Source organism: Sporothrix brasiliensis (genome assembly GCF_000820605.1).
Source record: "Sporothrix brasiliensis 5110 chromosome Unknown Cont20, whole genome shotgun sequence".
Classification (NCBI taxonomy): Eukaryota; Fungi; Ascomycota; class Sordariomycetes; order Ophiostomatales; family Ophiostomataceae; genus Sporothrix; species Sporothrix brasiliensis.
The window spans coordinates 6,174,359-6,200,831 of record NW_024467139.1 but is presented as its reverse complement, the minus strand read 5'-3'; the positions used below and the strand labels follow the sequence as shown (position 1 = coordinate 6,200,831).

Below are 26,473 nucleotides of genomic sequence, written 5' to 3'. Positions count from 1 at the left end.
GAAAGGAGGGTGGAAGGGAGGTGGAGGAGTGGAGGAGAGGAAGAGTGCCGGGAAGAATCGAGAGTCAAGATCGAGATCGTTCTTCGAGCCGAGAGAGACCGGTGCTCGCTGGGGGCGTCGTCGCAATCAATGCACCAAGGCACAACAGCCGATGCTGCAATAAAAGAGCCTTCGTCACGGCCTGTGCGTCTAGTGGCAGTCGGGATGACGATGCGTTGAGAGCTTCTGGCTGGTGATAGTCGGTGCCTGGTGACGATGGTGTCAAAGAAGGTCTGCTGCTACGAATGCAGTGCTTCCTTGGTACAGAAGTACAGCGCTGCACGCTAGAGAAGGTAAGGTGCTCCGCTACCGCCAATGACTGCCACGCCCCGCTAAGCTCCCCAAAGCTTGGGCCACAAAATGCCGCGTCCAACACCGCCACCAAAACGGAAAGAGGCTGGCGCGATAAGATAAGAAGGTGCGATTGAAAGGGCGAACGAGGTGAAAAACATGAAGACAACGGAACCTGACAGGAGGCTTCGTTGATTCCTTTCGTAAACTTCTGAATGTATACAACATACGAAATATGTCCAGAAATACGACACTGAACTAGAACCAAAAAAGGAAACGGACAACACCGGGCGTTCGCTGGCCGTCGCTGACCCAACTCCTAATCCGAGGGGGGAACAGACGAGATCCCGAGCGTGTCAACGCCCTTGGTCGTACGTGGAAATCGTGAGGACATGCGAGGCACAAGTAATTCGCAGGTTGTCGGATAGAAATACCAAAAGCCGCAACCAAGACCGAACGGTTCACGCTGGGAGAGCTTTGACAGTGAGACAGTGCATTTGCCGAAAAAATCGTACAACAAAAAAACCGGATCATGTGACCAATACGTACTATAAGGGTCTCACGGACCCATCTTTCTCGTGACCATATCGAAAACGCGGCGCCCTCTTCGTTTGTTTACTTTTACCCGCATTCATCAACACAATCCTCCTATTTACACCTTCTGTATATTCTTTACCACCATCGCTTGTCGGCAATTAAACCGATATGGAAGACGGTATATAGGTTTTTTATGTTATCTTTTCGGCCGCCTTTTTTTGTTTAACGATTATGGGACGACTTTTAGCTTGTCCACGTGCTCAGAATCTACTTTTTGCGGCCTAGACAAATAGGGCCATGTTCGAGTGTGGCATTTTGTAGACTTTAGGTGGTATGTGCACGTTGTGTGGAGCAGCTAAGTCCTCACATCCCGCTGTATTCGCAGCGTAGATGACGAGATGACCTCGTAGCACTTGCACTGCAGTATGATTACTCCGTAGGCATGAGGTTGGCACCCAGCCATAAATAAAACACAGAGGGACGCAACCTACAATACGATTGACACCAAACTTGATTCAACATAATGCATGAGAAGAAAATAGTACAATACTCTACCAGGAAGAAAGCGTATTCATTGCCGCGCGTAGCAAGAGCCAATGGAAACAAGTCAACCACCAACGCAGAGCGTACGAATCCCGAATCCCTACCTTGTCTCGCCACTATAATAGCTTTTTTTAACAAGATTGCAGACGCACAGAAGGGCGCTCGGGGCGCTGTCGAGGATCCTGATATCAAGTGGTTGAAGTACGAGAGAAGGACCTTCAAGCTACGCCAAGTCAAATCGGCTTCACCGCTAAAGAGTTCGGACGGCTCACAACCTACCGCGGCTGGAACGACTCCGCAGCTATGGCACTCTTCTACAGGGGCCTGAAGGATGACGTGAAGGATGTATTTCGTACTCTGCATGAAGGACCGACCCGACGGCCACGATCCTTGTCACGGGCATATCTCCAAGACATTTGTGTATTTATGCAGAATTCTGCCACGACCCAATCCGCCCTCACTTTTGGCCACAATCCCTACCAGCACTCGTCCCGTCCCGCATCTTCATCTTCTTTGTTCCTGTCCTTTTGCGGGGCCGTGCGTGTGCTCGAGGCCCGTTGTTGCGACCCCGTGGAGCCGCGCCCATAACACTAAACCTTCTCTTGGTTCATCAGGTTCGTCAAAACGTCGGTGTCGTCTATCTCGCCCGGAAGCGCCACCGAGGGACCAGCTCGCAGGTAAAAAGGCTTCTCGAACTCGGGCGGAAAGAACCCTCCGTACTCCCAGTCAATAATGGCCTTGATCTTTAGGGTAGCGGCCTCCACGATGACGTTGTTCGCAGAGAGGTCGTTGTGGCAAAAGACAAGATCGTGCTTCCCCCGCGAACGCATCAGCCAAGGCCACCCGTCCGACTTTCTCATCATGCGGTATGGAGGCAACACCTGCTTTTGATTAGCTACTGCGCCTGCCCCAGTTTTTGAACCCTCTGAACTTATCTTACCAAGCCGCCGGGGCCTCCCCAGACGTTGGATGTTAAAGTCTTAAGCGTATTTATATGCGCTTCAAGTTCCTGGGCGACTATTTTCTGATCTTCCGCAGTAAGCTCGTTCATCCCCACGCCATCAACATACTCCGTTATCAAGTAGGCTGCCCCGTCGTCCTCGAAACAGGCATAGAGCTTCGGCAGAGGGATGTCTGTTCTCTCCGCAAGGTACTGCAGGCACGCTCCTTCGTTGAGGATCCGCTCCAAGTTGAACGTTGGCACATACAGAAAACCGCTTTGCTTCTGCCATTCCGTCGGCCGCAGGCTCCGTTTAACCCACGTATTTGAACATCTGTAATACTTTCTCTCGGGTGTAATGCTGATGCACTGATTTTCGCCCCTCGCATTCAGGTCTTGGTTCGTAGGAGGAGCCATTTTACAGAGGCAAGTTGAAGGTGGAGTGAAATGGTGGTAAGAGAAGTCGGGTTCTGAGCCGCCCCGTCTGTTGTGGGAATCGGATAGTTAAACGCAACGACTTGTAGCACGGAGGAATTCGCTGGATGTCTTTAGCGGTGTAGAAAGCGCAGTGTTGTTTTGAAACATCTTAAAATATCCTCATCGTGTCGGCTCATACTTGCACCAGCTTCGTGGTGACTAGGCCCAGCGCGATCTGCTCTCTCAGGCCAGTGATATCGATGTAAAAATGCTTGGATCTCTCTCTATGCGAAGAGGCGGTTGTTCGATGGACTCCTGGCAAGGGGAATTCACTTGTCGTCAATGAAGGACGCAGGAATAGAGGTTCGTGTGGATTTTATTTCAAACTAGAACCGACGACTGAGAGTCCAAGAGCTACCCTACATGGGATATAAACGTAATTTTGTATATGTTTGAAAAGCCCTCTCTCCTGCATGTCCTTTTTGTACTCTGGCTTGTGCTTCTTCTCTTCGTTCCTTGTCGCTCCGCATGTCTGACCGGCACACAGGAGTTTCGTGTTTGCAACACCCTTTATCATCGCCCTTTGCTCTTCAAGGGAATATTCCAGTGGATCGGTGTGATTTTACAAGATCTTGTATATTTTCCAGCTCTGAAAGAGCTTTACCTTTGTTGTAGACCTTATGCCCCGTAGCCAGTGGTGAGCAGAGTGGCAGAGAGCACGCGTCGCCACCGAGGATCACCGGCACAATGTTTGACTGTAAAAATGCGAGAGGCTGGCTGGCTGGCTGGGTTTGGCGCAGCGAGGAGGTTGGGGGAAATGAGAGGCGTCTTTTTCCAGGCCATACCCCTGTAAGTTTGCAGCGCTGTGTCGTGTTCGATGGAGCCAAAGCCGCCCAATGCCCACCATTCAACAGCACCCACACCCCTGTCTGCCCTGTTTACTTCTGGCCTCTCTCCACTGTGACCACTTACAACACCCACTGCCCGCCTTCGGGTCCTTCCTCCCAGCCATTTTTAATATTTTTTTTGCTCACACGTCTTGGCTGGGCGATTTGCGCCTTCCTGCCGGCGCGGCACGCGTGTTAGAGTGCATGCATCCTGCCTCTTAAGTCGACGCAGGATGCCACTTGCATTCCAAAATACTTGCTTCCTCTCTCCTTTTCTTTGATCTGCTTTCAACTCTCTCCCTTTCCTTGTCGTTTTCTCTCACTCTCTCTTTTTATCGTGCATCTTGTGTATCCGTCCTTGCATTCTCGGCTCTCACAACTTCCCCTCCGCATCGACACCCGACCCTGGCCCGCTGACGACACTTCCGCCTGACGGTTTGGAGACGATTCACTTTTTTTGAATACAACATACTCCAATCCCTTCTGGAGAAATCGAGGTGTCGACATTGCAGACCTTTCGCGCCGATCTGGCTTCTGTCGAATTAAGCTTTCTTTCCGCATTCCAGAGGATTGTCTCGTCCGGAACGTGGTTCGACCCTCCAGTTACACCGTCACCAGCCCGCTCTCCACCCCACTTCTCGACCGCCTTCACATTCCAGTCACCACGAAGCCGCCTGCTGCTCACACAAAACACACCGAAGTTGCCCAGCTCGGCGGCGGAGCTGATCGGCGTCTTTTGCCTCTCGTCTCGTGGCTCTTATATACACTTGTCACAATGTTCTCTGAACTCTGCAAGAACCTCCCGCGGCGGGCTTCAGCAAGCCTACCGTCGGCCGCCAAACTCCTACCTCTCCTCCTCCTCCTCACATCAACGTCTGCGCTGCCAATACCCGAGGTGTCGCAAGACCCCCGGCGAGATCTTTCCAAAGAAATTGAGAAAGAGCGGGTAAACATCGTCGTTGCCGCCTACGAACTCTACACCACCACCTGGACCGAGACGCAGACGTATACGAGCACCTACACCTCCGACTCGCAACCCTTGGCAACGGGCGGTATCTGCACCCCTGTTGCTGGCTCTGGACAAATTCCATGTGGCAGCGTGTGCTGCGGCAGCTGGCAGTACTGCCCATACAACGGCCAGTGCCTGGACAATCCGGGCTCCGGCGGAGGCGGTGGCGGCGGTACGACGACCAACTTTGCTGCCCCGACTCCGACTCCGACACCGACGCACTATACGACCTACACCAGCAATGGCGCGACCGTCACATCGCCCTACAATCCACCCTACAAGGCCACGTCGGGTTCTGGCACAGCCACAGGCACCGCGGTCGGTGCCGCCGGCACCGGCGACGGCGTTACCTCGACCACTTCTTCGAACCACTTGTCTGGCGGCACCATTGCCGGCATTGTCATTGGCACGCTGGCGGGCATTGCCCTGCTCATTGCCGTCTGCGCGTGCGTGCTCGTCCGCGGTATCTGGCACGGCTTCATGGCCCTCCTGGGCCGTCGTCCGAAGCGCCACGACCGCGAGGAGAACGTGACCATCATCGAGGAGGAGCGCTACGGGCATCACGGCAGCGGTGGTCGTGAGCACAGCAGCTGGTACGGCGGGGGCGGGCGTCCGTCGCCGCCGCCCATGAGCGAGAAGAAGAGCCACAACCGCCGCTGGCTTGGCCTTGGTGCTGCTGCTGGCACGCTCCTGCTCCTCCTCGGCCTCAAGCGCCACAACGACCACAAGACGGAGGAACGCCGCCGCCCCGCGCGGTCGCGCAGTGACGTCCGCAGCGGCTACTACAGCGCCTCGTCGTACACGGCGACCATTCCGAGCAGCCAAAACTCAAGGCGGTCAAGGGGCACACGAGCCAGTCGGCGCAGTGATCCCACGCGGGTGTCACGGTCGTCCCGTCCTTCTCGGACGTCGCGTCCGTCTCGTGCGCCATCTCGGATGTAGATGAAATTCTGTTCCGAGCCAATGAAGACGGAATTGGAGGACCAGAAACTTGCCACTGTTTTTTCCTTGGAACATATTTTACATTGCCCGAAAGGGACGATTTTGTATTTAACTCTGCATTTTTGCCTTTTGCCTTCATTGCGATGGCGTTTGGGACGGTTGCATCAACGAGCATGACATGAGAAGGGATGAAGGGGAAAGAAAGGGAAGAGAAACGGGTATGAAAATGAAACAACGAAAAGGACGCGACGGACACGATCGATACCAATGCAGACTTGGGAGTTTTTCGACGGCAATCTACGACGATATATATTCCTATTATAAAATAAAGCTAATAACAAAATGACCACCATCTGGACTTGATCTGTGCTGCGTACTTGCCTGTATTGATTTGAGTCCCTTCCGAGGCTCTTCTCGTCGTGGTTATCGTAAATATCGTCCACATATTGCAAAAAAAGTAGGTCTTGATGTATATCTAATTGTATTAGATATGGATACGTTCGCTTGGCGCCGGTCTCAAGGCTGTTATAATCTTTCTGATTTCATCTCAAACGTAAATTACAGACGAGGAGTGCTCGGACACATGTGATAGATGCAAAATAATAAGAAGCATTTTTTATTTTTTGTCGAGAGGGTCGTTTTTGTTTTGGTGCTGGGCAAAACCCCCTGTCAAATGTTGCGTAGAGGGTCGAGTAGCCCATATCTGTATGTATATCGAGCCTGCTCTGTTCACCTCACACACATACTGCCAACTGCCCCCCTCTCCACCCATTCGCCTTTTTTTCCATGTGTCCCGTGCTGTGAAAACAAAACCGCAAACCGAGAAAAGAAGCCGTTTGGTACAACGTCACTGAAATCATAGATCGATATAAGAAACAACCAAAATTTCGTTACGCCTCCTCCTCAATGTTGCCCTTCTCCGAGACGTACAGACCGTCCAGGAACTTCCGGATGTCCTTGTTCCGGACCTTGCAGATCTGCTGGATGTCTGCTGCGCTCTGGGAGACCGCCTCGAGGGAGTTGCCCGTCAGGATCAGCTCGTCCTTCTGCGCCTTGGAGATCTCGACATCGACGCCCGCCTGCATCACCACCCGCCGCACAATCTTCTCGCCGATGAAGTTGCGGATCTCGACCTCGAACAGGCCCGTCTCGCTGTTCTTGTCCACGTTGACGTTGATGGGGAAATGGGCGTACACGTAGCGCATCTTGTACTTGTAGCCCTTGGTGACGCCAATGATCAGGTTGTTGATCAGCGTCCGGACGGTGCGCAGGGTAGCGACATTCTTGCGGTTGCCGTGGTGGATCTCGATCTGGATGACGTTCTTCTTCGGCAGGGAGAAGTTGACGGCGACGTGGCTCAGGTTCTTGGTGAGCTTTCCTCTGGGGCCCTCAACGGTTACGAGTCTGGACTTGATATGGACCTTGACTGTAACGCAAACATGGTCAGCATGCACGTCGCGAGAGAAAATGAAGAAACATTCCACCTCGCGTCGTCCTCAAAAAAACAATGGCTTCGGGCGCACGCGATCCCGGGCTGATCGACAACAAAAAGGGTAGGCAAGGATAGGCATCTGGTCGTCGTAGTTGTTCTCGTTGCGGTCGCAGGTTCCCATCAAACAGACAGAGACGAGTCGTCGTCCTTCTCTGACGAAGCTCTTGTCGTTCTGCCTGTCGAAGAATGTATTGCCGGTAAACATAATTGGTCGTCGCGGCGTTGACCTCCCGTCTCCGCCTCGTCTGCCGCTGCAAAGGCTACCTGGACCACGAATCCGAAGAGCACGTCCTCCCTTCCCTTCTCAATCCGTGGCCCGTCCGCACTTTTGTAGCCGAGTCCGATTTGGAGGTGGACGCAGCCACCAATGCCGTCGAGAAGCTGTTGTCCATGATTTTGAGTCGGTCGAAGCCGTCCTTTGCCGTCGATGCCTTTTGCCTTGCTATTCCCCTTGTCGTTGTCGGTCGGTCGGGCCGTCGAGTCGCGGTTGCGCATCCGAAGCGGTCATTTGTTCAAAGAAGACGCCCGGCGTCAAAATAAAGAGGATTGTCTCTCATGGCAAATCGTACCTCCTTCCGGAATCTCCAGAGTCTCCTCAGAGTGAATGTACTTCATCTTGAATCGTCGGTCGGGGGGTTGGCCGCGTGTGGTGTGAAGTGACGTTGGGTGATGAAGATGGAAGATGGGGGAGACGTGCGAAAAAGTCGTGAGCCTGCAAAGCGATTTTCCCTTGGTTCTAATTTTTTTCTTCGGGTATGGGCTGGCTGGAAACGGGTGTAGCCCTCGCACACTTTCCCACTAACATTTTCGAATTTTTTGCTGGGTCCCCTCCCTTCCTTGCGCTGTGCGCAATATGGGTACAGAATCTGGGAAGCGTGAAAAAAATTATTCCGAAGAACCGATGCCCCACTTTTCAAGAAATAGACCGCCTAGGGCCGTGGTGTAATCTGCACGTGACCAATACCGGCGATAAGAAATGAGGATCAGGTCAAAAGGTGGGGTTTAGGTGGTTGGGAAGCGGGTCTACCCAATCTTCACCAGTGCTTCCCCAGCCTTGTGTTTTTCCAGCACCTGACACGTCATGTGCAAGGCTAGCTCAGCTTTGCGAACAAGGCAGCTGCATTTACTAGCGGCATAGCAGCCCATGCTCAGGCGGAGCTCACGGCCGACTGTAGCGGTTTGTCACCGTCCCCCTGGCCGACATCTCTTGATTCCACATACGACGACTTTGACGGCGCCACGACGCAACAACGCCAGACCACTCGATAACGTGCATTCATGACCTAAATACGAAGCCCGCGAAGTAATTCATGAGACGAATCATCGCCGGCAATCACAAAACAAGTCCCTCACGCTTCCCGCCACCATCAACGAAAGATCACCAAGAAACAGACCATCGACGTCACCATCGACGAATTGCCTCAAGGGCACGGCCAAAGCATCCAGGCGTTTTCCTGTTCGACATCTCTTTCTGAATGATACCAAGGCCAGACTGCGGCCCCCTTTTTTGCTTCCTCCACCGCCACAATGGCGTACTTCTTCTCGACCCCTGTGGACATTGACGTTGTCCTCGAGAACAGCGATGATCGGTCCATGGTGGACGTGCGGTTGGAAAAGAACCGCCGCGAGAAGGCACCGCTGTACATGGATGGCGAGTCCGTCAAGGGTGCCGTGACTGTGCGGCCAAAGGACGGCAAGCGTCTTGAGCACACGGGCATCAAGGTGCAGTTTATTGGCACAATCGGTAGGTCCAAGACCTCATGTCCCCGTGCCTCTTGTTTTGGAGAATAAAATAAGGACACCCCCCCGCTGATTGTCAGAAATGTTCTTTGATCGCGGCAACCACTACGAGTTCCTGTCGCTCGTGCAGGAGCTGGCGGCGCCGGGCGAGCTGCAGCACCCGCAGACGTTCGATTTCAACTTCAAAAACGTCGAGAAGCAGTACGAGTCGTACAACGGCATCAACGTCAAGCTGCGGTACTTTGTGCGCGTGACGGTCTCGCGGCGCATGGCCGACGTGATCCGCGAAAAGGACATTTGGGTGTACAGCTACCGCATCCCGCCGGAGATGAACTCGCCCATCAAGATGGATGTCGGCATCGAGGACTGCTTGCACATTGAATTTGAGTACAGCAAGTCCAAGTACCACCTTAAGGATGTGATTGTCGGCCGCATCTACTTTTTGCTGGTGCGGCTCAAGATCAAACACATGGAGCTGTCGATCATCCGGCGCGAGACAACCGGTGCTGCCCCGAACCAGTACAACGAGAGCGAGACGCTCGTGCGCTTCGAGGTGCGTCCATAGCCGTTGATATGTTTATCGTGATGCTGTAAGCGTAGGCATAGACCGCTGACCGACCAGATCATGGACGGCTCGCCCTCGCGTGGCGAGACCATCCCCATCCGCCTCTTCCTCGGCGGCTTCGACCTCACACCCACGTTCCGGGACGTGAACAAGAAGTTCTCGACGCGGTACTACCTGAGTCTGGTGCTTATCGACGAAGACGCCCGGAGATACTTTAAACAGTCGGAGATCATTCTGTACCGGCAGGCGCCCGAGATCGCCAACGCCGAGGCGGCCGCGCCGTCCGCAATACATGCCCCGCCGCCAGAGAACAAGGCCGCCGTGGCGCTTCCGCCCCCTGCATAGTTGCGGAGAGGCGGAGTGTCCACGAGAAAGTAGCTTTGAGGGCGTGGGAGTGTGAAAAGCTGGCCAGTCGCTTTTCAATTGTCATGAAATTACCACCTGCGACCGTGTTTTGTAGCTTTGTTAGGTCTTTCGTTTTCTTCTACAGCATGTATATTGTCGCCTTTAGGTTCTTCAGCGCAAGTGTATACAATACAATCGCTAGTTTTTACACTGGGACTTGTTGTGATATGTCGGCATCGGCGACGTGCGTGCGTATGTATCTCTGAGAACAGCGGGCTATGCCGTCGTTGTAATACAACTACATGAACAAACAGAAGAGAAACAAAAGCAGAGCATCTGTATTGCAAAATATGGCAAAGAACAGAACATCGAACAATGAATTGAAAGAAAATAAAAACATAAATAGACAGAGACTATATCAAAGGAAAAAATCCCAACGCCGCCCTGAGCCCTAGAGACCCTTTTTTATACTTTGTAAACCCAAAGCACGCTCAGCCCGCTCCTTCTCTCATTCACGCACTTGATTACGTTATGAGTCGTCCATGGTGATGTCTTCGCCGTCGCCACCACCACCGCCGCTTCCAAAAGCAAACTGGTTGTTCTGGATCGCCGCGATGCGGTCCAACTCGGCCTGGTACTGCTTGCGCAGGTCGGCCAGTGTGACCACCTTGCGCCACGGTGGCCGTTGCGCGGCAGCGGCTTTTTGGAGGAACGATGCCATGGGGTTGCTGTCGCTCTTCTTAGCTGCAGCGGATGCTGACGCTGATGCTGATGCAGGTCCTGATGCTGCTGTTGATGCCTGGGAGGCGGGCTGTGTCTCGGCTTCCGTTGCCTGCGTGCCCGCGATGTTGTCGCCGGAGGACGTCTCCACGCTGGGAATGGCCGTGTCATGCGGCGCACTAGCATTGTTGCCGGCGGACGACGGCTGGACCAGCGGGTCCTCTGTGTAGATCCACGCCTGTTTGGGGTCGACACAGCTCAATGTGTTGATCAGCTTGAGGTACTGGCGCGTCACGGGCGTGTCGAGGACGTCGTCGCTTCCGCCGGCATCAGCGGCAGCAGCGGACGCCGTCGCCAAGAACTTGTCGCCTTCGCCGGCTTGCTGCAGCTTGTGCAGCTGGTCGAGCAACACGCTGGCGGCGCCGCGGTAGTCGTTGTGCGCGACGCGCCAGCTGTAGAGCACATGGTGCCACGGCGTGCCGCGGACGACCTCCATGGCGGCGCGGCACTTTTGCTCGAGAACATCGTCGACGGTATCGCGCAGACCACCAGGGAAGGGGAGGGCCAGCAGGGCCGCAACCTGGCCCGTCTCGCACATCTTTTCGACAAGGTAGCGCAGGCCGGAGCGCTGGAGCGCGGCGGCGCCGGTGCCAGTTGAAGGCGTGGGCGATGAAGAAGAGGAAGACGATGCAGAAGACTGTGGTAAGAAAGGCTGGCCCATAGACAGGAGCGCACTGTGTGCGGTGTCGAAGCGCGACAGGGCTGTGGCCGCTGTGAACAGGCGGCTGAGCATCTCGGTGCGCGTGGACGACAAGACGGCGGCCTCGGCGGTCGGATCGTTGGCGCCGAAGCTTCCATGGCGGCTGTCGGCTTTACTGCCACCCTTGGCCTGCTGGCTGCCGTTGCTGCCGTTGCTTCCAGTGTTGATGATTCTGGCACTGAGGCTGTTGGCCTTGCTGCGCACAAACTGCAGCGACAGGCGGGAAAAGTCGATAACGTAGGCATAGGCCTTTTGCCGGTCGTACAAGGACACGATGTGGGCGTAGTAGTTGGGCAGGCCGCTGTAGAACAGGTTCCACTCAGAGTCGTCGATCAGGCCGGCGCTGTGGCGCAGCGGATGGCGGACCACGGTGCTGAGGCCAACGGCCGCCTTTTGGAAATAGAGCGCGGCAGTGTCGTAGTTGCGCAGCGCCAGGAACGTGCGGCCCTGCACATAGGTTGAGAAGGGGTCGTCGGTGGCGAAAACGCTGAGCTGCAGGGAGAGATCGGGGCGGCCGCGCTTGAGAAGCATGCACTGGATCATGGCCGGGTCAAGCTCAATCGTGCTGCGGGCCGAGCAGACGTCGACGATAATGTCGGTCAAGAGCGAGGACAGTGGGACACTGCCGGCCTGCTCGCCGAGGCCCAGCAGGTGGCCAACGCTGCCGGCAAGCACCGTAATAACCTGAGTCGCGTTCTCATCAGATGTGCCTGCATTGGACGCTCCGCCTGTTGACCCGGCTGCCGAGCCGGCGGTGAACGAGCCTCCTGCTGCCGTCGAGAACGAGCCGCCAGAAAAGGATCCGGACAGCGACTCACGCTCGGCCCGCTTCAGGGCGACGCTGAACTCGGTCCGCGACAGCCACTTGACGAGCTCAAGGCGCTTAAGGGCGTCGATCAGGCGCGAGTACACCTGGCCCACGTCGATGCGGCTGTGCAACGCGACGCGTTCGTCCTCGAGCTCAAACTCCATGTGCACCAGCAGGATCAGCTGGCGGAACAGGATCTGCCAGAACAGCTCGGCGGTGTCCTGGATGCCACGCACGACAAGCTTCAGGCCAAACTGCGTAAAAGGGTAGCGCACGTCATGGCCGCCCTGCAACTGCTGCTGGACAACATCGTCGAACAAAGAGAAGAGCGTCCGGTAGGTGGTCTCGTCGACCAGCTCAAAGTTGTCGCCGAGAATGTCAATGACCTGCGCGCACTCGTCCTCGGTCAGGTGCCGCCAGAAGCCGGCCTTGTCGCCGAGCGACTGGATGCGCTCCTCGTCCGTCTTGGACGAGGCGTCGTCAAAGAGCTCCGCGCGCAGCGCAGCCTCGCATGTCTGCAGCATGCCGTCAGAGAAGCTCTCCACGAACGAGGCACCCGCAGACAGCAGACGGCTGAACTTTTCGGAGTTGGCACTGTTGCTTCCGCTTCCGCTTCTGCTGCGGTGGAGGCCGCCGCTGCCGCTGCCCCGGCCACCAAAGATGGATGAGGACTGGCTCGATGGAGCGTTGTGATAGACGAGCTCAAGGCCGCTGCACTCACGGGCGGCAGCCAAACAGTCGGTGCACACAACCCAGGCCAGGCCCAGGTCCGGGTCGAGGGCAAGCGCGAGGGCTTCGCTGCGCTGTTTGTCGAGCTCAATGAGGAGGCGGTAGAAGCGGCGCCACTGGATCTCGCTGGCGCTGCGGAAGAGATCGTAGTCCATGGCGCCGGACGAGCCGCGCTCGAGGGCAGCGGTCGATCCCAGGACCGTGCAGATGGACTCCATGAGACTCGACGCGGACGCGGTCGTCGAAACAGCCGTACTAGAAGGCGTGCTCCGCTTGGAGGTCTTGTCTTTCGTCGCACCCAGACCGCGCTCGTACATGGCCAGGGCAGTCTCGAGCGTCGCGCGCGAGAAGCGGCCGGGGAAGAAGATGAGATCAAGCCACTTTTCGGCGGCGTCGGTCGGGTCGCAGGGGCCGGACGTCTGTGCTGTAGGTGCACCGCTCTCGGTGTGCACGGCCGTCCAAGTCTCCTGCCAGTCGGACGCCAGATCGTCGAGGTCGGCCTCGGTCTGCATGACGCGGTAGATTAGGTTGTTCTTCCAGAGCACCCACAGGCTCAGCTTGCGCGGTGCCGTGTACGAGATGGCAAAGTCGGCCAGCGTCCAGACGTCGGCTGCCGATGGCGTTGGCGGCAGTAGCGACTCTGGTGCACTGTCCAGGGGCTCGACCTCGACACGTGCAGCGCCACTGCTGCTGTTGGCACCGTCAGGGGCCGCCTTGGCAGTGGCCTTCCAGAACTTGAAGCCGCCGGCGCCGACAGGCGAGTACGTGGCGATAATGGCGGCACCCGGTTGGTTGTCGAGCGGGACAACGCGCAAGAGGTTGGTCTGGCTGGGATCAATGGTCCACTTGCCCAGCTCGTGCGGCTCGCGCGCCAGACCGAGGATGTCGCCCGTGTAGCAGATCTCGCCGCGCTCAATGTTCCAAATGCGCAGTCGGTGGTCGAGACAGACGGTGAAGAAAAAGGCCGCTCCGTTCGTGCCAGTAGACGTTCCATCGCCGTTGTCGAGGCTGAGCGTCGCTGTGACGGCCGAGGCAGCTGCTGCGATCTCGAGATTCGTGCCCTCATACTTGATAGTTGGCCCGCCCTGGAACGGCAGGATGCTGCGGAGGCCCTGGATGAGGCCGACGGGGCTGTGGAACGACTCTTTCCAAGACACAGACGCCGCCGCTGCAGTTGCCGGACTTTGGTGACTGGAGTCGCGGCGGAAATTGATGAGGCCACCATCATGCAGGGCCACCACAAACTCGTTGGCGCTGACAGCCACCAGACACCGCGGCTGCTTAAAGTTGAACGTGGCGGAGAGGTACGGCTTCCAGGCTTCGCCGAGGTCGGCTTCGTTGGCAAACGCCCGTTTGCGGAACACATCGGGCCGCAGCAGCAGGTGGTGCAAATAAAACGACTCGTCGAGCACAAACACGGCCAGAGCGTCGTGCTGCTGCGGGTCGGCAAGGGCGATGCAGCCCGGCCGCACGGGCTTGGGGAAATGCAGATACAAGGTCAGGGGCGCGTCGGGTGCCGATGAGGGGCTCTCCGGCTGGTGCTTGGCGACGTCGATGGCGCGGATGCCGAGGACGTAACCGCCCTCGAGCACACGCCACAGGAAACTGCGCGGCGCGTCGTGATGGCGGCGGTGGTAGATGCCCGACTCGGAAGCAAGGTTCTTGGCGCGATAAAACCGCTCCTCGTCCGTGAATGTGCTGTTGTCGCCGCTGTTGCTTCCAGAAAGGCTCGCAAAGGACGACACAGACAGGCTCGGGCTGCTGCTGCCGTTGCCGTTGCCGTAGTGGCTGCCCGAGCTGCCGGCACCGCCGACCAGCCTGCTTGTTAACCGACGACCGCCACCTCCATTGGCTGCGGGCACCTGTGCGTGGACAACGGTCGCGGGAGACGCGGGTTCGAGGCTCACTCGCGTTTCTTTGTAGGCGTAGAACAGCTCGCGGGAACCCATCGCGGCCTCTCCATCCAGCGCGCGGAGGCGCACCGGGGTTGAATTGGTCGTTGGAGGGCGAGAGAAGGCTTTCTTAATGAGTTCGAGTCGATTCGCTGTCCGTTGCAGGCGTGGATGACACGGTGGTTGCGTTGTGCTGTTGTCCTTAATGTATCGTAGTATGTCGTGATGCTTCAATTTTAGAGCCTCTACAGTGAAAGAGCAAAACAGTCTTTTTCAGGTCCACTCCAAACGCGTCCGTCAGGCTGGCGGCCAAAGCAAGAGCGAACAGGCTGGGGCGCTAACCGAAAAGGGAAATCAGCTCCAGAGAATAGTCTTGAATGCATACACGTGACGCTCAGAGGCCTAGATTAGCCTTTTAGGGCGTTGCCAACGGCTCTTCCCCTGTTGTTCCCTGGTGGTCAACATTTAGCGCTGTATTCCACAGGGGCTTTACAGAGCGTTTCTCGAATTTAGTCAACTTCGTCTATTCATTATTCTTGACAGCTCATTCTCAAATAGTCCACCGAGTTTCTAATTTATCACGTTGAAATACAAACGAAACGGCAAAGATCAAACATCACAAATCCGTAAAACGCCGGCCGCATGGCAAGACTGCAAATGACACCAAACACCAGAAGCAGGACAGAAAACAAGACGCCAGACAAGACGAGACAAAAGGCAGGACAGCAGAACCAATAATCGCCCTCTAAACACTACTCGTCCTTGTCCTTGTCCTTGTCGTCTTTGGGCGCCGGGTCGCCGATGCCATCGGCCGTAATGGCAAACATGCAGTCGCTCTCGGGCAAGCACGGCGAGTCGTAAATCTTGGCAATGCGCGTCTCGGCACGGCCCTTTTTCAGGCTGATGCGTGTTGTGCTGGCGTGGGCGATGATGTTGCCGCCAATGGGCTTCTTGGGGTCCGGGTTGAACATGGCCGAGGGCCCGCCGTCGACCTGGGCCACCACCTGGTTCGTGATAACGACAGCAATGCCGTACGTGTCGGTCATGGACTGCAGCTGCCGCAAGAACTGGCCCAGGTGCATTTGCCGGCTGTTGAGCTCGCCACGGCCCATGTAGTCGGTGCGGTACAGAGCAGTGGCGGAGTCGATGATCAGTAGACTGAACCGGGTCTCGGCCATCATGCGGGCAGCGTCGCGCAGGAGCGCCAGCTGGTGGTCCGAGTTGTGGGCGCGGGCCACGGCAATGTTGTCCAGGACCTCTTCGCCCGCCAATCCATAGCGGTTGGCGGCGGCAAGCACACGGCTCGGCCGGAACGTGCCCTCCGTGTCAACGTACAAGCACTTGCCCTCGCCGCCACCGCAGTCAAAGGGCAGCTGGCAGGTGACGGCCAGCGTGTGGCAGAGCTGGGACTTGCCCGTGCGGAACTCGCCAAAGATTTCGGTAATGGACCCGGTCTCGATGCCGCCGCCGAGCATGGTGTCCAGGTTCTTGGAGCCGGTCGTGATGCAAATAAGGTCGCTGCGGCGCATGTGGATCTCGGTGGCGGTCGTAAAGCCCATGGGGACGAGTTTGGAGGCCTCGGTGATCATGCGGGTGGCCTTGAGGTCGGAGATACCCTTGATTTGCTCAAGTGCGCGGCGGGGCGTGTAGGCGACGGACTCAACAGTGTAGTAGCCGCCATCGTGCAGCAGCTGGATGTCGCGCTTGGTGAGCCCACCGAGTCCCTGGGCGTGTTAGTTCCGTCTGGAGAGGAAGAAAAGAGAGAAGTAAAGAGAAGGGACATCATACCTCCAACTCGGATACGGACAGCGGTGCACCGACATTGGCACCAGCACCTGTCTCCTCAACGTTCTCCTCGTACTCTTCGACTTGTGTCATGTTTGTGTATAGGTGTGGGTGCGTGGTGTGGTAGTTCGAGGCACACAAGAGGATGATGGTGAGGTGTGAAAGTGGAGGCCGACGAAAGAAAAAGGTACAGAGGCTCAAAAAGGGGGCCCTCGTGGGATGCGGGGGTTTTTGCGTATAGACAAGGCAGCAACGGGAAAGGGCTTTTCTTCGTTGGCGTCGTTGACTCCTTCTTGTCTATTTTTTATTTCGCTTGTTGATGGCGGCGTTTGTTGACGCGTCGCTCAGGACGGAAAGCGCGACTGGTGCGGGTAGCTGACAAACCGGCCAACACGCCAAGTCAGGTGATTTTAAGAGGGAAACGTTTGGTGAGACGCTAACCAACGACATACAGCGCCATACGTTCGCTAACATAGTATTGGTGGCCCGCTGAACCACTCCAAACAGATCGTCAATTACAGACTTGTTCTCTCCCCTATTCGTTGTTCTTTCTCTGATATACACGTTTTATTTTAATGACTTCTTCGTCCTCCTTTCGCCGGAAGGCAGTGGGAGTCAATAAACAATAATATTTATGTGCAGTCTATTGCGCTCATCCATGATTCAAAATCAAAAGAGAAAAACGAAATACACATCTTAAACCCAGTCCTGTGCAACTACATTATGGCAAGCAACCCCCCCCCCCCCCACCTTCACAATTTACATGTACAGGAAAATGAAAGACATACACATATATAAAGAACAAAGAATTTTTAAAATCACACTTCCCTCCCTTCATGCCCAACGGGGCGTCGAGTGCGATGCGCGTCCGGAGTCCCGTACGAGTCGACGACGCCCGTCCAGCATCGTCTCGTTACCGTCCCTGTCTTCGTCCGTGTAGGGCGTGACCGTAGGTCCAAACGTCCCGGCCGGCAAGACCTCAACAGCCGCGTTGACCTTGCGGGCGGGACGGTTGGCCAGAGCCGTACCGGGGGCGGCTATCAACATGGGCGTGTATGCAGCCGCAGCCGCAGCCTCAGACGTTCTAAAAGGACCGGCCGTGTCTTGGGCGGCGGCGCGGTGGTAATATGACTTGTCGGCTGGTATCGTTGCGATCACTGGATACCGTGACGCGGACGAGGTGCTGCTGCGGCTGCTCGTGCTACGGTTGCTGCGGTTGCTGCGGTTGCTACGGATACTGCGGTCGCCATGGCTGCTGGGGCCGCTACCGCCTGCCGCTCCGACGCTCATGGATGACAGCGAGTCGGCCGACGCCGTGGATGTGCGTTGAAGGTGCTGCTGCTGCTGCTGCTGAGCAGCTGGTGGCGGCGGCAATTGGTAGTTGGCCAGTCTTCCAACCGCTGCCGCTGGGGTAGGACCGCGGTGTCGGTTGATGCTAGAGCTCGGGCTCGGGCTGGACATGCGCGAGCTGGGAATGTACGTGTTGAGCTGGGGTGCGATCGTCGTGGACAAAGGGGCTGCAGCGGCGGTGCCGGCGGGCGAGGTCGGCACGCTTCGGTGGGCCGACTTGTGCGAGTAAGCGCCTTCGAGCCGTCGGAGGGCCTCTTCATTGAGGGGCCCGCTGGCCGCCACCGGCCTTGTGTTTCTTGCGGGGCTTGAGGGGGCCACCGTCGACAAGTGCGTGCTCAATGTCGTGTCGTCTTCGGAAATTTGGGGAAGGGGTGTCGACACGTTCGAGGGGGTGTCGAGGCCTGTCTGTTGACCGGAAGAACGCCCGGTCTGCCCAGGTGCTTTCGTCTTTGACGAGCTCCGGCTTGGCGTCGTCGGACGTGAGATCCAAATACCGTCGACCTCGACACCGGTCTGGATGGCGCGTATGCCAAAGGGAATGTCGCTGTTGGTGCGCTGCTTGCGGGCGGCGGCGGCAGATCGAGCGGTTGGTGATGAGGACATGCCGACTTTGCGCATCTCGGTGAGGCGGGCACGTTTCTCCTCGTCAATGATCTCCTGGCGGCGGACCTGGCGGCTGGTGCGCCATAGTTTGAACAGGCCGATGAGGAAGACGACGGCAATGGCGCAAGCGAGGACCTGGCGAGACGGGTTAGCAAGACGATCGGTGGAGATATATCCCTTTGAGTCGTTGAGTGGTAGATCGAGGAGTGGGACATACAAAAGTCATCTCCTCCCAGAGTGCCCAGCTGACAAAGAAGATGCCCATTGTGGAAGGTACGCGTTTGCGGGGGCGGGCCGGTAAAGGGAAGGAGCAAACGGAGCAAAAACGAGAGGAAGAAGGAGCCAAATGGCCGAGAAGAGAAGGAAGAAAGTGCGGGAGTGCAATTGGAGACCGTCTTCGTTTTCTTTACTGCGGACTGCAAAACAAGATGAACGGTGACGAGTCTCAGTGCGTGGTGAAGGTTGGAGCTGGTCGAATGGTGTCTGGGTGCCGTTTCCAAGACTGGATTTGAATGAAAGGTAAACGGGCCGACCCCGTTTTAATTCGTCAATGTCTCGCCCAGCTTTTTGGGTGGTTTTGTCGTCTCAGATATTGTAAAGAAAATCGTTGTCGTCTTTTTCTGCTCCTTGTATTTGTCGTTTCTTTTTTCTCTGTGTTGCGGGTAAATTTGTCGCAGGAAAGAAAAGTGCAAGCCTTTCTCGGCGCAGCGGACACGGCCGGTGTACTGGATTGCTGCGATTTTGCTTTATGTCCGTACGTTTTACTTTTTGACTTTTGCCTCTCTCTGCATGTGCCGCTGCCTGTGCCTCTATCTTTGGCTTGTCGTTTGCCGGATCGTTGTACACGAGAATGGGAGCACGGCGGATCGTGTCTGCAGGGGTAGGGCGCTTGGGGAGTTGTGGTTTGGTCGTTGTGCTAGTCGTAGTCGTGGTCGTCGTGTGATTTTTTGTTTTCGAAGCTGCGCCTGGTTCTCCTGGTGTTTTCTGAGATATTTGTCCTTTGTGAGACAGAATACGATAAATGTTGCAACGACCGACCTGTCCGTGCAGAAACGATGGTCACAGAAGCAGGCCGCCCTTTTCTTCCAGCCAGGTTCTGGGGTCACGACGGTCGTGACCTAGTCCACGTTTTGTCTCTCACCCGTCCTCCCTTTATGGTCGTATTCGCCCTGTTGAGTCGCCTGTCTCGGCCTTGTATTTGTTTTCGTGCTTCTCTTTTCGTGTTTTTGTCCGTTCTCCTTAGCTGTGTCGAGTCTGTTGTGCAGCAGCAGAGAGTGAAGACCCAGAAACTTAAAATGGGATACGAGCTGAGACGTAACGACACACGGGGTGACTGTGATTGAAAACGAGATCTGAGAGGCGAAAGAGAGAAGAACACTGGGCGGAAGACGCAGAGAAGGAAAGGAATCGCCGCTGAGCTGGTCGAATAGTGGCTAGCAACGGGTAGCTGCAGAAACACAGGGGCTCAGAGAATAGAGAGAAACTATTCAAGGAGAAAGAACGCAAGAGAAGGAAAATAAGGAACGGGTGTGGCACAGGCGATGCAAGTGTCGATGGGCTCAGCTGGAACTGGGTTTAACACGAGGAGGTACTGGGCGATGGGGCACACAAAAAAGCCGGAATAAAATTAGAAAGCAAGATATAGAGAATAAAAGCCCGAGAGCAAGACCACCGAGACAAAGTCACACAGACCCGCTGGCGCTGGACGACTTGGGAAGAAAACAACGACAACGAAGGCAAGACGCCTCACTGGGACTCGGGTCAAAAATAAGACAGTCCATAAAGCAGACCGAAACAAAACGAGTGACTGGGGACTTGTGCAGAGGGTTGTAAAGAGAAACAAAAGGCAGCCAAGGTGGAGGACCGTGGCGATGATGGGGGTTGTCTCGGAAGAAACGGTGGAAGACAGGCCCGGGAGAAGCAGCACGCAAAAGTACGTCGTAAGTGCAATAAGAAGCAAGATTGGGAACAAAAGGCGGAGAATAAAGGCAAACAAGGAAAGTAAAACAAAACGAATCACAGCCCGACGGCGCAAAAATAACGACGGCCTGGCCCCATTGGTTATGATGGATGAGGCTATTTACGACGGCAGTCACGCACTCTGATTTTGCCAGAGAGGAACGCCTGCTGGCGATTTCATCTCGTATACCACTGGTTCGGCGAGGGCCACATCATGACAAGGATTGCGTCTACACCGCAAGAAAATGAAAAAGATGAGACTGGCTTCGGAACAATACTTGGGACTGGAAAGCAAGAAACGTGGGTTGAACAAACGCACACGAGAGGAACAGAGGACGAAGAGACCATCTATGCAGCCACTGTACGAGGGGTATTGCAATCTATTTACTTCTGCCTGTTAAGAAAAATGCAAACATGTTGGATAGTAGCGGATAGTACGCCAAAGAATAAATTCAGTGGGTCAACGACAGGAACAAAAGGGTTTCAAGCCACATACAAAAAAAAGAGACAAACAATAAGCCGGTGTGTACCCAAGGAAGAACATGGAGGAAACGGAAAAAAATAAAAGGATCAAAAACAGCCTGTTTTCTGTGCTTCCTGCTTGCCACTCAACGGGGTAAAGGTAAACCAGGTTCACTTCGTCGTTCTTTGCCACATCGGTGTAAGTCGACTAGGGCGATCCGAAAGCGGCAGTTGGTGTGGTTGTTCTGGGTGTCTCTTCTTGGAGTCTGTCCTTTTCTTCCTCCTCTCCCCTTAATACATCCCGATATAGCCTCCGCGGTGACGGCGTCGACGTACGCCAAAAGAGCCAATCCTATTTGCTTATTCCTTCTCCCCGGATATGTAATCTGCACGCGTCCCCTCTCTCAGGCTAAATTCAAAAATAGAGGCGAGAAGCCGGCACGAGACGTAACAGCAGAGTAAAACGTGGAGCAAATGGACGGGTCTGGGCGATCTCGCTTGCTACCTGGCCGCCTTTGCGCCCTCCGTCTAATATGGCAAAGGCAATCCGGATGCCGCTTGGCTCCTTGGTGGCTGCTATTCAACGCAAACGCAAGCAGAGACACACAGAAACATACGCGTCGGATGGCCTCCCGACCAGGGAATAAGGTTATTTCGGCGTTTCTCTTCCTCTGCTTCTCTCTCTCTCTCGCCATACTTTACATGGCCTGGCCCAATGGTCTCATCCGGTCTTTTCGGTGTCTACTCTATTCCGCCTCGACTCCGTGTGCATCCACCGACCCGTATTCACGTAAGCTGCCTACGTAAGTTCACTTCTCCTGGTAGACAGCCCTCAACTTGGCACTCTAGTGCCACTCCTGCATATCGCCAGGTACAACTGTTGTGATTTGTGGCGAGATCGCTCATGGTCTCATGGCATTTTATTGATTCGTAACCCGACAGGTGTGTCTGAACAGTTGAAATTCGTCCCCGTATTTCACCACGTTCAGTAGATTCACAAAGACAAATACATATCCATTTTCTTTAAAATAAACAAATATAATCGTGGAAACCAAAACGGAAAATACAAGACATATTTTCTTATAAAAGAAAATGCTAAACCAAAATGCAGACCATGGTACATGTTCAACACTCAATTAGTGACTAACCTAGTAGGTACCGAGTCAAAGCAATTCACAATACATTTTGTAACATTTGTTTGGGTGGTCACTGCAAAGCAGACAACGCATTAGATGTCGCCGTATACAGGTAATAATCCAAAACACCTAAAGATATTTTATACCAGCTATCCTATAATCCTGATTCCAGCCCGATGAAAGAGTATAATATATAGAGAGCAAAACGAAATTGACCAAAACTGGAATACGTACGTTCCAGGCACCAAAAATACACCAGCATCCATGTTCTCCTGTGCTATCGCAGGCATACGAAAAAGGAGGGGAAAGAAACAAGACGGAAACGAGAAATAGGCCAAGAATAAAAAATAGACAAACGTAAAGTTCCTTCTCTTCGGATCTGTGCTGTAGACAACGGGCGTTCTGCGTCTACGGGTAGGCTACAGCCGTCCATGCCGCGCCTTGAAAATGGCCACCTTGTCGTCGTAAAAGAAAATCTCGCGCATCTGCAGCCGGGGCGGGCGCGGCAGGGCCGCGTCGCCGTCCTGCAAGAACGAGTCGTCCGAGTCGCCACTGTCGCTCAGATTGTCGGCGTCATCGCTGTCGTGGATGGCCACGCCCGGCGGGCCGGCAAAGGCATTGGGTGGCGCGTCGTCGTCATCGTCGTCGTCGTCGTCGTCCTCGGCAACATCCTCGTCGTCGGCACTGTCGTCGCTGTCGTCGACATCGTCGTCGTCATCATCCGACGACGTCGACGACGTGTCGGAGCCGTCGTGGATGGACCCGTCGATACTGTTGCCGTTGCCATTGCCACTGCCGGTGCCGGCGCCGGCAACGGCGCCGCCAGCAGTGCTCCCGTCCCCGTCGGCCTGGTCGCGCTCCGAGCCGTGCAGCTCGACCACCTCGTAGCACTTGGCACCAATGCCAACAAAGCACAGCTGCACGTCGGGCCGCAGAGTGACAATGTCGGCAATCTGCATGGCCAGATCGTAGGGTTGCAGCGGATCGACAAGGTGGTCGACAATGTGCTGGACGTGAAGGGAGCGCAGCTTCGGCAGCTGCGGCAGACGCTGCAAGAAGGTGTGCCAGCTCGCGTAGCTCATGGTCACGGCTAGCTCGCGCAGGTTGATCATGCGGCCACTGCTGAGGTACAACAGGATGTCGTGGGGCAACACCCAGATGCGGCGCCGGCGGGAGCCCTCGAGGTGGTCGGCCTCGGTACGGAGGCTGCCGTCAATCAGGAGTTTCCGAAGGCTCTGGCGGTGGGGTTTGATGGCGCTCTTGAAAATGTCATGGATGGTGATCTGGTTCGAGGCGTCGGAGTGACGGCGGTTCTGGAGGAACAGCACCTCGAGCGAGTTGGGGGCGAGCGTGTCCCGGATAAAGTAAAGCAACGACTTGGACACGATGTCGGTGTGGATGCTCTTGAGGGCCATGTGGTAGCGCAGCGGCGCCGCGGAGGGGGAGGACAACGACGGATTGGAAGGCGCCGCGATGCCGAAACCGTGCCCGCTGTACGACGCCGTGGGGCGGAAGTGCTTCTTAAGCTGCCGCCAGAGCGAGTCGTGCTGCGGGCAGTTGAGGATGGTGAGCGTGGTGAGTGTGGACCAGTCGACGGCGCGCACGAGCACCTGCATCGACAGCGGCACACGTTCCAACTCGAGCGTCGTAAGCTTTAGTTTCTTGTCGAGTCGATGGGGTTCATCGACATCGTCCGCGTCATCGTCGTGATCATGATCGCGGTCATGGTCGCGGTTGGCGCGGGAGAGCGGCACATCGACGCCCTCGAGGGTAGGGGGGTCGTTGGGTGGTGGCGAGTGGGGGTTATGCGGAGGGGGTGCGGCGGCAGCGGACGAAGACAACGAGGATGAGCTGGGTGTTGGTTGCGGGCTAGCAGATGCGAGGTCGCTCTGTGTGGACGTGGATGCCACTGGAGTCGTCTCACCGTCATCGACAGTGGACGCCGTTCCGTTCGTCTCGTGTCCTGCAGAGGCAGCTGTCGACGTAGTTGCTTCTGCCGCCGCTGCCGCCGGTATTAATTCTACTGTAACGCTACTCCCCGGTGCCGGCTCCGGTGCCGGCTTCCGGCGAATGTCATAGATGCGTCCCACCAGAACGCCCAGGACACCGCCGAGGCGACGCTCACCAATGGTGCTCTCACCGGGCCAGCTAGCGTCCATGTCGACCTGCTGGAGGCTGACACCGTCCCAGGTCTGCACAAAGTCCTTGCCGATGGCGTGGGCTGCAATGCCGATGCGCAGCTCGGTCAGGCGGCTGTGTGAGCGCTCAATCAGCACGGCTAGCTCGTCGAGGTAGGCCAGCTCGTCAATGTCGAGGACGGTCAGGCTGCGCAGCGGCGGTACGACGCTGAAGGTGGGGAACTCGACGGGACTCAGCGAGTACGGAATGGCAGGCGGCGGCGGCGGGTGGCCGCCGTGAGGCGGCAGGAGAATGCCAGTGGGCGTCACGTTGCTGCCCTGAGGCACAAAGAGCTGCGGAGGCGCCGGCGCGGGGGCGATGCTGGGGCTTGTGGAACGCGACGCGGGGGGCGTGGTCAGCGAGTTGTTGTGCCAACGGATCCAGAGCCGGTCGAGCTTGCAGGTCTCCTGTTCCGGGTCGTAGTCGGGCAGCGAGGCGAGGGCCATGAAGACGTCGGAGACGACGCCGGTAGGCATATCCCAGACAAAATTCTCGAGGTTCCGCATCTTGGCAACACTCATGGCCACCAGTGTGCCGAGCATCTTGCCGCTCTCCTTGGTGATCATGTACTCGGCGACCCAGTCGCGTGGCCCATTACCAAGCGAGAACTTGCGCGTGAACTTGGCATAGTCAGGGCTGCCGAACTTGGTGTAGTGGCTAAAGATGCCGCTGCCAGGCTTGGTGGCCGACTTGGTGCCCGTGCTGTTGGGCCGGCCTCGTCGCAAACGGTTAGCGGTACGAGCGAACGCGCTGCCCAGACAAAGAGTGGACAGGCCGTAAGTCAAGGCGTCGACGCTCTTGCCTTCGGACACGGGTGCAGAAGGGTCTGGCCAGACAATGTCGAAGCGGGAGTAGATGTGTGGGACGGCCAGGTTGTACAGAGTCGAGTTGGTCAGGGCCAGGGACGTTAAATCATTCGTGTGCGTGATCTATACGAGTACACAGTTAGCGGGATACACGAATTCCGTGTAAGTGAGCGGTTGTCGTACCTCCTTGACAATCAACCGCAGAATGTCGTTTGGCAGCTCCAGCAGCGTCAACGGTGGCGTCGCCGACGACGGACTGTCGTCGACATCGGCCGCCTCGACGGGCTTCTCGCTCGGCACTGCCTTAGCCGGCAACTTCGTGTGCTTAGGATTCAACGAGCCGAGGGGCGGACCACTGGCACTGCTGCTCCGTATCGGGTGTAAGGTCAGTGGGGTGGTGTGTGAGGCTGTTGCTATTGTCGGTGCCGCCGCAAGCGTTGGTGTGGCTCCTGTTGCGGCCTCTGGGAGGTTGACTGGGACACCGGCCAGTGCCGATGTCATGATCGGGGGCGAGTGTGCGGCAGTGACGCTTTGCCCATCGTTCACGTCCGTAGGATCGATCGCAGAGACGATGATTTCTTCCGACTCATATGTCGGCGGTGCGACGGGGGGTGCTTGCGGCTGTGGGAGTGCCTCGTAGCCGATGGGCAAGGGCAAGGCTGTGTTTGAGGCTGTTGGTGGTGTCTTTATGGGAGCGGCAGGAAAGGTCTCGGCGGTGCATTCGGGCAAAGGCCCATCTACAGGGAGCTCGGACTCTGCAGCTGGTGGAAGAGCCTCGGATGCTTTCTTTACTTGCGGCACCACTCCGACAGCAGAAGATGTTGGTACCGTCTTGACAGTCGCATCAGACGCCGGTACCGATGACGGCGGCACGGATGCCATGCTGTCGGAAGGGATGGTTGAGGAGGTGGCGGCGGCTCCGGGAAGAGTGTCGCCGGACATGGCTGGAGGAAGACGGCCTTGAAAAGGCTCGGCAGAGTAATCCAAGGTAAGAAGGCCGGGTACGGTGAGGCCCGCCAGCAGTTCCCAAAAGTCCAAAAAAGATAGAGACAAGGCGGAAATGGCGTCACAGAGGTGTATAGGAGAAGGACGAAGACGCTTGAGTTGGGGTTGGACAGAGGTCAAAAAAGAGGCTGGAGAGAGGAAGACAAGGCGATGCGATGCGGAGGAGGCGGTATGCGAGTGTCGATAAGATATAGATGCAGGAATATGGAGAAAGGCGAAAGGCGGAGGCAGCAACGACGAGGTGACGATCGGACGGGGTGACAAGAAGGAGACAAGGCAGCGAACGTGGCGGCCTCAGTCTGCGTCGTCGAGAGGTAAAGAGGAGGATGTCACAGGATGCAGAAGCTGGGGCTGAGAGGGCTGAGGTTAGAGAAATAGGCAAGAGGTGGTTTGTGGAGGAGGTGGATAGGCAGGTGCGGAGGTAGCGCTAATGGGGGCAGGAGGCGGGCATACAACAGCGTACTGGGGGAGGCTGCAAGCCTGAGCTCCAGCAAAGAGCAACTGCGACCGGCAAATGGTGGGGCTGGCATCAG

At 56.3% G+C, this 26,473-nt stretch overlaps 8 protein-coding genes across 8 annotated transcripts; 2 read left to right on the top strand and 6 right to left on the bottom strand.

Annotated features, from left to right (window-relative positions):
- Nucleotides 1-2,000: 2,000 nt before the first annotated feature.
- On the bottom strand, nucleotides 2,001-2,273 carry SPBR_08024 (uncharacterized protein; the record flags this gene model as incomplete). Its single annotated transcript, XM_040766274.1, has 1 exon — nucleotides 2,001-2,273. The coding sequence occupies one exon, from the start codon at nucleotides 2,271-2,273 to the stop codon at nucleotides 2,001-2,003; it is 273 nt and encodes a 90-aa protein (XP_040617637.1).
- A 2,156-nt stretch (nucleotides 2,274-4,429) lies between these two features.
- Nucleotides 4,430-5,605, top strand: SPBR_07432 (uncharacterized protein; the record flags this gene model as incomplete). The annotated part of the gene is made up of 1 exon (XM_040765686.1): nucleotides 4,430-5,605. One exon carries the CDS (start codon nucleotides 4,430-4,432, stop codon nucleotides 5,603-5,605), a length of 1,176 nt encoding a protein of 391 aa, XP_040617636.1.
- An 890-nt stretch (nucleotides 5,606-6,495) lies between these two features.
- Nucleotides 6,496-7,592, bottom strand: SPBR_07506 (60S ribosomal protein L9-A; the record flags this gene model as incomplete). The annotated part of the gene is made up of 2 exons (XM_040765760.1): nucleotides 6,496-7,031; nucleotides 7,325-7,592. The coding sequence occupies 2 exons, from the start codon at nucleotides 7,590-7,592 to the stop codon at nucleotides 6,496-6,498; spliced, it is 804 nt and encodes a 267-aa protein (XP_040617635.1).
- Nucleotides 7,593-8,624: 1,032 nt separating this feature from the next.
- Nucleotides 8,625-9,747, top strand: SPBR_07478 (vacuolar protein sorting 26; the record flags this gene model as incomplete). The annotated part of the gene is made up of 3 exons (XM_040765732.1): nucleotides 8,625-8,841; nucleotides 8,918-9,390; nucleotides 9,460-9,747. The coding sequence occupies 3 exons, from the start codon at nucleotides 8,625-8,627 to the stop codon at nucleotides 9,745-9,747; spliced, it is 978 nt and encodes a 325-aa protein (XP_040617634.1).
- Nucleotides 9,748-10,276: 529 nt separating this feature from the next.
- SPBR_06369 (uncharacterized protein) lies at nucleotides 10,277-14,713 on the bottom strand (the record flags this gene model as incomplete). The annotated part of the gene is made up of 1 exon (XM_040764626.1): nucleotides 10,277-14,713. One exon carries the CDS (start codon nucleotides 14,711-14,713, stop codon nucleotides 10,277-10,279), a length of 4,437 nt encoding a protein of 1,478 aa, XP_040617633.1.
- A 695-nt stretch (nucleotides 14,714-15,408) lies between these two features.
- On the bottom strand, nucleotides 15,409-16,534 carry SPBR_07475 (DNA repair protein RAD51; the record flags this gene model as incomplete). The annotated part of the gene is made up of 2 exons (XM_040765729.1): nucleotides 15,409-16,380; nucleotides 16,445-16,534. 2 exons carry the CDS (start codon nucleotides 16,532-16,534, stop codon nucleotides 15,409-15,411), a joined length of 1,062 nt encoding a protein of 353 aa, XP_040617632.1.
- A 741-nt stretch (nucleotides 16,535-17,275) lies between these two features.
- Nucleotides 17,276-18,659, bottom strand: SPBR_07267 (uncharacterized protein; the record flags this gene model as incomplete). Its single annotated transcript, XM_040765521.1, has 2 exons — nucleotides 17,276-18,529; nucleotides 18,612-18,659. 2 exons carry the CDS (start codon nucleotides 18,657-18,659, stop codon nucleotides 17,276-17,278), a joined length of 1,302 nt encoding a protein of 433 aa, XP_040617631.1.
- Nucleotides 18,660-22,370: 3,711 nt separating this feature from the next.
- SPBR_06458 (F-box domain-containing protein) lies at nucleotides 22,371-25,877 on the bottom strand (the record flags this gene model as incomplete). Its single annotated transcript, XM_040764714.1, has 2 exons — nucleotides 22,371-25,058; nucleotides 25,119-25,877. 2 exons carry the CDS (start codon nucleotides 25,875-25,877, stop codon nucleotides 22,371-22,373), a joined length of 3,447 nt encoding a protein of 1,148 aa, XP_040617630.1.
- Nucleotides 25,878-26,473: the final 596 nt, after the last annotated feature.